At 37.1% G+C, this 10,837-nt stretch overlaps 1 protein-coding gene across 1 annotated transcript in view; it reads left to right on the top strand.

Annotated features, from left to right (window-relative positions):
- The window catches only part of LOC102585462 (formin-like protein 14), a 13,468-nt gene extending 3,438 nt beyond the window's left edge, over window positions 1-10,030 (top strand). The window contains exons 6-19 of the mRNA XM_006364420.2: window positions 1-659; window positions 956-1,079; window positions 2,085-2,156; window positions 3,789-3,887; window positions 4,557-4,598; window positions 4,693-4,773; window positions 4,861-4,911; window positions 4,991-5,072; window positions 5,169-5,263; window positions 7,886-7,957; window positions 8,049-8,165; window positions 8,831-8,899; window positions 8,998-9,064; window positions 9,475-10,030. Of these exons, the coding sequence (XP_006364482.1) occupies window positions 1-659; window positions 956-1,079; window positions 2,085-2,156; window positions 3,789-3,887; window positions 4,557-4,598; window positions 4,693-4,773; window positions 4,861-4,911; window positions 4,991-5,072; window positions 5,169-5,263; window positions 7,886-7,957; window positions 8,049-8,165; window positions 8,831-8,899; window positions 8,998-9,064; window positions 9,475-9,674 (1,830 nt within the window). The 3' untranslated portion in view covers window positions 9,675-10,030. The remainder of the gene's footprint in view (window positions 660-955; window positions 1,080-2,084; window positions 2,157-3,788; window positions 3,888-4,556; window positions 4,599-4,692; window positions 4,774-4,860; window positions 4,912-4,990; window positions 5,073-5,168; window positions 5,264-7,885; window positions 7,958-8,048; window positions 8,166-8,830; window positions 8,900-8,997; window positions 9,065-9,474) is intronic.
- The last annotated feature ends 807 nt before the right edge of the window (window positions 10,031-10,837 follow it).

Below are 10,837 nucleotides of genomic sequence, written 5' to 3'. Positions count from 1 at the left end.
CCCCCGCCTACCCCTTCAGCCCTTTTCAAAGGCCCTCCACCTCCAGCACCACCTCCACTTCCGTCCTCTACTTCAAATAGGCAAACTCCGTTGGCACCTCCACCGCCACCGCCTCCACCTCCATCCTCTACGTCAAAAAGGCCAACTTCGCTGGCACCTCCACCACCACCACCTCCACCTCCATCCTCTACGTCAAATAGGCCAACTCCGTTGGCACCTCCACCTCCATCTTCTTCATCAAATAGGCCAACTCCGTTGGCACCGCCACCGCCACCACCTCCACCGTCAAGCAATTCTACAAGGCCACCTGCACCTCCTCCACCTCCTTTGGGAGTTCCTAGGCAAGGTTCCACTCCACCAGCACCTCCACCAGCACCAAAGGCTCCTAATGCTCCACCACCCCCTAGGCGGGGTTTGACACCCACTCCACCTCCCCCGCCTGGTGGAAAGGGCCTTAATGTGCCAGCGCCACCACCTCCATCTACTGGACGTGTAAGAGCCTCTGTAGGTTCAACTGCTCTAGGGAAAGGGCGAGGTACAGGAGGTACTTCAATTCCTCCTAAAAAAGCTTCATTGAAGCCCTTACATTGGTCGAAAGTTACACGGGCTATGCAAGGGAGTTTATGGGCTGATACGCAAAACAAGGAAAATACTTCCAGGTATGAATATTCTATTTTTGGGGATGAAAAATTACAATGAGAACTTTCTGTGTCATTTCAAGTTAATATTCAGAGCTAAGTTGTTTTGCTATTTCTTGTGTCTCGTGAAACCCCTTTACAGGTTGTCATAAGCACTATCATTCTCATGGTTTCAACTTCTAATGCTTAATAGATTGCAGATATACTAGTTCTGAACACTTTGAGCTTAACCTAGTTTGTGTTGAGTTCTGCAATTTTTGTTTGTTATCTGTCTGTTATGGGTAGTTCTGATAAGATTTTATTAATGTACATGACAGAGCACCTGAAATTGATATTACGGAGCTTGAAAATTTGTTTTCAGTGGCTTCAGCTACTGATGGCACTAGCAAAGGTGGAGGCCGACGTGGTTCAAAAATCAACAAACCAGAAAAAGTGCAATTGGCAAGTTATATATGCTTTATCTTGTTTCCAGTCTCTACAACTGTTATTCTCCAGTAGGCATTATCTAGCAAGTCTTTCATGTAGTAAAGTGAGTGTTGTAGGATGAATGTATCTCCTTCCTTTACTAGTTTAACAAAACAATTAATATTAGATAGGTTTTAAAGAGGGCTTTTTGTGGTAACTTGTGGCTAACAAGGTGGAAGAAAAGAAGTGGACAGAAAGGCTTAAATGGGTTTAACATAGGTGACGTTTTGAAACAAGCATGCCCATATAGAGAAGAACTTGTGTCTTTTCAACCTGGATGTGGGTGATTACATAAACTTTCGGTGGAAAAGTCCTACTTTCTCCATCCTGTATATAACACCATTTCTGTTTCATGTAAGTTAAGATAATTATCTTTGACTGGAGGGATATCCTAGGGTAAGATCCTTCATCTCCAACCATAAGGTTGGGGGTTTGATTAACCAAGGGATAAAGGGGGAAACCATTCTTGGGCCTCCTAGGCAGAGGGTTTAGTGGATGGGGTCAATCATATAAAAAAAATAATGGTTGCCTTGAAAAATTCTTAAAGGTTGTGTTAATACTTTGAGATGTAAATTCATGTAACAGAGTAATTTTATTAGGCTGCGATACATGTCTAGATCTAATGAAAGAGTTGCGGAGGCTGTGCTCATGATGGGCACTGTGTCCCATGGGGATGGCCATTGACCACGAATGAATTGCAGTTCACTTGCTTCTAAATTTATCTGTTAGTGCTAAATTGGGAAAGATATAGAACACTTCTACAGAAAGAAACTATTAGTTTTCAAAGCTTTCACTATACAATATGAGATCACTATGGACTAGTTGGTGAACAGTCTATTGGTGTTGGCTTCTTTTTCTTCCTGAGGTATTGGAGGCATATTTTACAGAACTCCCATTATTTATACTGAAAGACTGGAAGTGTTACATTTTGGTCTAACTGTTAAAAGATCGGGATGATTTCTTAACATATGCTTTTGCCAGATTGATTTGCGCAGGGCATACAACTGTGAAATCATGCTTACAAAAATCAAGATTCCCCTGCCTGATATGCTTGTGAGTTCTTTTTGTGTCTTCTTGTTTCTACTATCAGCTTCAATACTTTTATCTATTGCACTAATTTATGTCTTCTAGCCAACAGGTGGCTCTTTTGATAATAGCCTTTTATTGTTTATCAGCTGAAACTATTAGATTATGTGATCTTTACTTGGGCTTTAGGACAATCAGAGATTTTAGAAATTGAGCTGCTTATAATTTAAAAAGTAACACAAACTAAACAGCCATTAAAATTAATGACTTCCGACATGTTTATCAATTGAAATCAAGTAACAAATAACATATACAATTGAATGCATATGTTGTATGACTTTATTTTCAAAAAGATTACAATTTGTATTATAGGTTTTTCAATCCCTTTGTACATTTGCTAAAACTATAGAAGTATGTATCTGATGAATCAAATAGATATGCAAAATTATTGAATCAGCTTAATGAGTTTGACTAAAAGTCAATTCTCAACAAAAAAAAAGAAGGAAAAGATTGTTGTATCTTGTATGTATTGAAGTCTACATGCTTTAATCTTTTTACTTGATCAAAAAGATTATATTATGTATTAAACTCTAAATTGAAGTATCTTCATTTCTGCTTAATAAAAGTACAATATATGGATTAACTATCTATATTATTTCTCAACAAAGGAATGAAGAACGTACAGATCGGTTAACTACACATAACATTTAGGTCATACTCAGAGGAGTTTGGTAGTTTGACTATCTTTATGATAGCCGTTAACCTATCACAGTTCTCCTTGTAATTCAGTTTCGAGTTAGTTATGCTTTTCTCATATTTGTGGAGTTTAATGAGCACTTTAGAGTGTGGCCAAGTGGTTTTTCTAGTAGCGACCAAAACAAAGACTAGGTGGTTTTCCTCATCTGATTGCATTTTGGAGGGCATAGTTCCCCGTACCTATGTTGGTAGGAGGTGTCAAGTACCCTATAAATTAGTCAAGATACGTGCACAAGTAGGATCGCACACTATCATTATTTGAAATATTTTTTAGCCGGTGTTCAATGAAATGAATAAGGAGACCTTTCTGTTGTACAAGGAGAAAATGAGCTTTGTATGGAAGTAGAAGTTCTTGTAAAAAGAGCTAGCTGTAGAACTATTAATCCAAAAGACATTTTTATTCTTTATATTTTTTATAATTTTATTGAGTTGAAAAGATCTTGTAATTTCACCGAACTTGAAGAGATCAAAATTAAACTCTTATGGATATTTTTCTGTTGAAATTCAAAGGAATCATGATACAAATTGTATAAAATATTCTATCCTTTGGCTTTGTGGTCAAAATCATGTTTCATAATGCACAGTATCAATATGCTGATTCATGCATGTGTTCAATAAGTGTAATGACTAATGAGCATTTCTTTAGGATGCTCATGCATGGTTTTTTTGGAAGTTCTTTTTTCTTTATTTTGAGTTTTAATGGAGGTACATTGAAATGAATGAAATATTTGCCATGGATTTCTTTTTACTAATATTATAACAATAGCTGCACCTCAGTTCCAAACAAGTTGGGGTCCGCTATATGAATACTCACGGCCAGTATTATGCAAATAAAATTTCTTTTTACAAAGGAAAATTTACCCTGGATTTCTTACAAATTATATTTGTATGCATGTCTTACAGAATGCTATTTTGGCTTTGGATTCATCAGCTCTGGACATTGATCAGGTTGAAAATCTGATAAAATTTTGCCCAACAAAAGAAGAAATGGAGACACTGAGGGTATAATCTCTTTCTCATCCTACAGTGCTTGCCTATCATGGCAAAGTTTAAGTTACAATAATATTCTTATAATGTGTGTCTAGTCATTTATTTTGAGTTCACAAGTAATATTAGAGATGTGTTCTAAAGTTTGCTTCGATTCTTCTTTTAACTTTTGTTGTTTAGAGAAAATACACCATATTGAAGTTTTTTGCCAATAGTATTTGGAAACAAGAGTCAAAACCTTCACATTTTGCAATTGTATTTAACGTTAGAATACTAGTTAAGTGAGTCATAGGAACAGCAGTAGCCTATAATTTTGTTGATGTGCCATTTGTTGTAAGTAGCTGTGCAGATTGATGCCCATAATTCGATGACCCATTTGGCTGTTTCATGCTTATACAGTATGTACTTGCATCTATGCTGTGCGTGCATGCTCATGTGTCTGTTTCAATATCTAATCATGCAGATACCTATTTCTGATGACTTCCTTTCCTGGTGGGTGTGGATGTGTATAAACATAGGCATATATCATAGTCTTTTGTGTATGTAGATCCAGCTGCTTGATTTCCCCCTCTCTTTGTGAACTTAGTTGTGCTAGTTTCTTGACAGTCTATACTTGCCATTTGAAATTTAATTGTTATTTTTGATTTCACAATTTGATCTTACTGGTTATGTTCTATTTTCCAGAACTATAATGGGGACAAGGGGATGCTTGGAAAGTGTGAGCAGGTCTTCTCCAATTTGACCATATATGTGGGGAAGTACAAATTTCTCTATCCTTTAAGTTATAAGTAATTAACCGGATTAGTAATACCTGTTTCAGTTTTTCCTGGAGCTGATGAAGGTCCCACGAGTTGAGTCCAAGTTACGAGTGTTTTCATTTACTATCACTTTCTCTAATCAGGTATTTGCTCTTGTACTTGTTAGTGATCTAATGTCTATGGATTCTGCCATTAATTTTCTGTTGACTATAATATGTTGACTTGTTCAGGTGAAAGACTTGAGAAGTAACCTGAGTACAATTAATGATGCTACTAGAGAGGTATTTTTAATACCTTATGAATTTTGATTTGGCACATTCCGATTTAACTAGCTTCTAACTGTATTTCCTGGTCGAGTAGGTGAAAGAATCTGCCAAATTACGTCAGATAATGCAGACCATTCTAACATTGGGAAATGCACTGAATCAGGGTACAGCACGAGGTACAGTTTTCTAAGATCTAAATCTCTACAAGAAAACAATCAGTTGTTGGGTGGAGGCACTGTGACTAACATCTTTGTTTCCTAATTACATTGCAGGATCTGCTGTAGGGTTCAAGTTGGACAGTCTTCTTAAGCTTTCTGACACTCGTGCTAGAAACAACAAAATGACCTTGATGCATTATCTGTGCAAGGTAGAATTACTGCATTATGATGCCTTTCTGTTTTTACCTTTATGTACTAGTTTTGATCAATTAGCTCTGAATTGGGAAGAATCGAAGGTGACTTAAGCGTAAGTTGAATCAGATTAGTTTTGGTTCAATGATGATTGTTGAGTAGCTCATGATTGGATTGAAAAGTGCCAAGTTTATTTGAGGTCTATGTCATAACCCATCTAAAACTGCCACAGTTCTGCTCATGATACAAGGGCCATAAGGTAGCCATGAAGGGGGTTACTTTAGAGGAGGCGAGCGCTTTCAAGGTTTCAACACTCAAAGTCAAATGATTCTTTGTTTAAGTTTTAATAAGAAAGTTAAAGAAATTGGGGAATCGTTCCATGTTAGGCATGGCTGGTAGGCGTGGTAGTTTTGGCACAAGAGGATGCTACGAAGATGAAGCATGCATGAGGTATGGTGAAGAAGTACTAGTGGGAGCCATAGTGTACAAGCACGGTTCACAAACATAAGTGTGGCATGATGCGCAACAAAGCCATGGACCAGGCTAACAGAGAGGAGGCAAGGAATTTCAAGGTTTTGAAATTCAAGGTCAAACGATTCGTTGTCTTAGTAGTAACGGAAAGGAAATTAGGAACCGTTTCATGGAGGCATGGCTGGTATGGGTGATAGTGTTAGCACAAGAGTATGGTCTGATGATGTAGCATGCACAAGGCGTGGTGAAGCACAAGTGGGAGCCATAGTGCACAAGCAAGGCTCACCACATAAGTATGGCATGGTTCTACACAAAATCAAGGAAGATGCGTGAGGTTTTAGAATGCTTGGTAGTACACTTAGTAGTTCAGGAATTACTAGAACTATTGGTGGGTTGATTGATCCATATCATTTACAAAGGAGAGATTACTCCAGCAAAAGAGGTTAAGCATAGCTAAATGCCACACCTGCATCTAATTCATACTTTGTCTAAGTGTAGTGCCTATCATTGGGGATTGTTGGCTAAGTGCTGCACTTGACGCTAGTACGACAGTAGGTCGGTGATAGCTAGATCCAGTATCAGCTCCAATACTCTAAAATGAAATAGAAGATCAAACATGAAATTAGGCATACAAGACTATCTAAATAAAAATTAAAAATTTCAAGCTTAGTATCTTGCCAAATGAAACAATTGGAAATAAAATACACACAAAAAATCTATTAAATCTCCCAAAGGAAAGTCCAAGTGTGTATAGGTGCTTCTGTTGAGCACTCAAACAAGAAGGCGGCGTCAAGGCGGTGTAGCAGATTTTCGAGAGAAGGATTTATTCATTATTAAGGAGACCAAATTGCAATAAGAGAACTCAAGGAGAGGAAAGTCAGCTCTTAAAGATTATTATAAAAAAAAAAAGCTCTTAAAGATGAAAATCTGAAAACTAATCCATCTTATATCGTTCACTTTATTTTCAACATTTTTCCAGTTGCATTGTTCTTTATTTTGTTCTACTTCTCTCTTCTCTTATATTGAAGTGCCTAAGGTTCATTTTCTTAAATTGTATCTCCAAATCCATCCCTGTTCATTATTTCGGGGCGTCAAGTATTTATGAGCCTATCAGCTGTGAAGTACGCTCAAGTGGGAATAGGCTAAAAGGAAGGTTATATGATGTTTATATCTTAAAATTATCGCTCCCACTGGTTGACTGGTGCAAATAGATTGACTGCCGGAAATGTTCAAGTTATTTCATCTGCACAGGCTTATACAATAGTGCGAGAGATATTACCGGATACTCCGTAAGTTATAAACCACTTCAAATTTTGTTTTAGAGAAGAGATAGAGGTATCCTCGCTCACAGATTTGAATTGAAAAAGCAAGCCCAGGTTCTTTTTAGCTAGACTCTATAGTCTGGTCCCTGTCTTTGTTAAGGTTTGATTGTTATCTAAGTTTCATTTTGGCCGCCTAAGGATAAATTTGATAAAGTCCTTTTATTTGGACAAATTTTTGATCAATGAGAAGATAGCCTTCCATATATTTCGATATGGATTCCTAAGGTACTGAGAAAGGTGGGTTTTTCCACTTGATTAGCAACAAGAGGGGTGATCTTGATGGATGATAATAGAATGAAGAGGAGAATTACTTATGTTGGGTGGTGTTTTATGTGTAAGGCATCGGGTGAAGACGCGAATCGTCTTCTAGATTGTGCGACAACTTCTCAGTTATGGTGGGAAATGTGGTGTTCGTTTGGTACATTTGGGTGATGCCCGTCACTGTATAAGTAATGATGCTCAACTGAAATGGTGGAAGATGAAGGAGGAGACACAAGGCGTGGAAGGTATGCTCCACTTGCAATTATGTGGGTTTTGTGGAGAGTGAGAATTAGGAGAGTTTTTGAAAGGATAGAGTGTAATTTGCACAGTTAAGGAATAACATCTTGTCCCTTATTGCTTTTTGGTGCACCCATGAGGTATTGTAGAAGGTTGAGTGTCGTTTGTAGAGAACTATATGTTTTTGTATATATTTTCTACTTTCAGTATACTACGTGTATGCCGTTCTTTTGCCAACTATCAATAAACTATAGCTGGGTTGACCAGCCTTTAGTCTTTACTCTTCTGCATATATGTGTTTGCACTTTCCAATGTGATGCCAAATATGTAAATTCGTTGTTTTGTCAGCTCCTTGCTGAGAAAATGCCAGAGTTGCTTGATTTTGACAAGGATCTTCTTCACTTGGAAGCTGCTTCTAAGGTACCCTTGCTATTTATTATGGTCTTCATTTGAAGTACTACTGGTATAATGGTGAACTGAAATGTTTGTTTACGTCATATTATATGGTTAGATTCAACTGAAGTCTTTGGCTGAAGAAATGCAAGCAGTGAGTAAAGGTCTTGAGAAAGTTGAACAAGAACTTACTGCATCCGACAATGATGGTACAATATCTTCGGGATTTCAGAAGGTGAGAAAAGAGAACGGTAACATGTGAATTATTCCTACTTACCAAATGAGTTAGCTCATTGCTTGTACTTCCAAGATAATGTTTCTTTTTAGTTTTAAATTTTGAAGGTCATATGATAATGTACTTTAATACACAATAGAGTGTATAACTAGCATTAGTTATACAGAGTATAGAAAAGAGTACCAAACAAGGTACTAGCAATACACAAGGTTAATGCATGCATTATTTTTCTTAATACACTCTACTAAACGATCCCTAAATGTATTATCAAATTCTCGAGATTTTCTTACGCCAAATATGAAATGAATGGCATTGTGCGGATTCCGCTTTCCCCAGGTTTCCTTCATTATACATTACAAGGATCCCTATTTACTATTAAAAAGCTTTATTCTAGATAGTTTGAGAAGACAAAGTAAGGAAGCAGTGTACCGCTGTTTTAGAAGAGTGATAGGTGTCCCCAATGGATGACATTTGTGTTCTTAACAAAATCAAGTGAAAAAGGCTTGCGCTGGGAAGACTCCCAATTTGGTTTTGTGTTGGACATGGTTTTAGAGTGGAGTCTGGTGATGCAGTCAAACTTGATTGCGATGTCTTCGATTTGGTGTACACATAATTTTGTTAAACATCTGAAATATGCGGTTAGTGACTTGTGCATTCCTTCTCAGGTGTTAAAGAATTTCCTTGATACTGCTGAGGCTGAAGTCAAGTCTCTCACTACTCTTTATATTGAAGTGGTGAGTTTCTTGCATCCATTATGTCATATTTTAAATCCTCCTGGATGTCTAAGCCATGCCAAGTTTGCTGATTGTTTTTCTATCTTGTAAATCTGCAGGGAAGGAGTGCAGACTCCCTATCCCTATATTTTGGCGAGGATCCAGCTCGATGCCCCTTTGAGCAAGGTTAGAGATACATATGTTTTAATTTTTCTTGCTGTATTATCACTTATCAGTCATCTGGTAAGATTTCTGGAAAAGAAAAAACTACAGTCGTTTGGCTGTTTAACAAACACTCTTGGTAATATAGCTATTCCAGTAGCGTTTATCAGTGATACAATCTTTTTAGTTGTCTGTCTTTATGTGAAGATTATGGGATGCAACATTTATGGCCTTTGTAGCTGTTGTTGAGTGCATATTGCCATTGGCTAGATTTCTCGAATTACATTTGTCCTTAAGATCTTGTTTTAACCGGTGTGAAAATTGCTTTAACAGATTTTTCCTCACCAACTCTTTAACCGGGCATTTCTTTAAATCTCGTTTTGATGTTTGTGACAAACTTTGTCAGTCTTCATTTCCCTTCTTTCTGGATGCAGTGACACAGATTTTGGTGGTGTTCATGAAGATGTTTAAAAAATCACGCGATGAGAATGAACAAGCAGCTGATGCTGAAAAGAAGAAACTGGAGAAGGAAGCTTTGAAGGAACAAGTGGCTGCTAGTTCTTCTGGGAAGAAAGGAGTTGGTGATGGTGATAGAGTAAAACTGAATTTTTTAAATCAGTTACATGCTGTGTGATCAGTTCAAATCGTCCGAAGCTTATAGTACTCCATAAACTGCCAGAATCAGTCAAACTTTCTTGATGATAGCAGCAGAGCCTCGGAAGGCTCTGCTCATATGCCACTGTACTTCAGTGTACGATTTAAGTTTTATAGTTAGTTATATCTGTACATAATTACCATAGTTAAATTGGCATTATTTTTTTGCCATTTTAGAATCGCGCACAATTGCCATTGTTACTACATTTTTGTGTCCGAATGTGGTAAAAACTGAGACCTTAAGCATAGAAAGGGTTTCCAAGTTGTACATATTGAAGTTCCATATTGTACAAGAGAAATTCAAGATAAACTTATCTGGAGTGGCAGATTTGTGTACCTATGTAATTTTTTTTTAAATTGCAGATTCTATTTAATAGCAATAGAAGTTTTACTCTTAATTATTATCTCCATGTTGGACACCTTTACTATGGACATCTATTGTTTGCTTCTTTTGTTCTATTTGGAAATGACAGACCATCCAATATGTAACTTTTCCACATTATTTGCTTATGAATTGAATAATGACTTAAGAGAGCACATTGAACTATAACCGTTCTGGAATATGGATCTTAACGCCATTCCTTGCTTATTGAACCTCTTCATCCTTCATCAATTTGTCATGGTATGTCAAATTTCATGAAAATTTCTTTGTTTAGCTTTTGCGCGCTATATTTGGTGTTTTTCCCATGTGCCACAATATTCATTCAGAAAGTGATAATCAACCACTGGTAGGCAATAATTACAACATTAACAAGTATAATACAAATGGATCTTACATTCAATGGCAGGAAGCAGTATGGGAGACTCACGAACAAAGAAACAATTACATATACATAATACTTTTAACTTATGTATAAACACATCCGGAATGAGAGACTTGAACCCTACAACTCTTTCTCTGTTAATACCAATATCCAGATTACGAATGTGAGCAATTTTATGCCAGTTTTCTCCGATTCCCTTCTCACACCGCTTTTCCATTTCTGGACATTCAATAATTCTCAAACTTGAGAGGTGCTGCAATCCCTCCGGTAAACATTTTAGCATCTTACAGTAATAAATAGAAAACTCTGTGAGTAAAGTTAAACCTTTCACCACTTCCTTGGGGAGACTCTCTAGTGCATAACAACATTTAATTACCAG

Source organism: Solanum tuberosum, unplaced genomic scaffold (assembly GCF_000226075.1).
Source record: "Solanum tuberosum cultivar DM 1-3 516 R44 unplaced genomic scaffold, SolTub_3.0 scf00494, whole genome shotgun sequence".
NCBI classification, from domain to species: domain Eukaryota; kingdom Viridiplantae; phylum Streptophyta; class Magnoliopsida; order Solanales; family Solanaceae; genus Solanum; species Solanum tuberosum.
The sequence above is the reverse complement of the archived record's forward strand: the minus strand, read 5'-3'. Positions and strand labels throughout refer to the sequence as shown.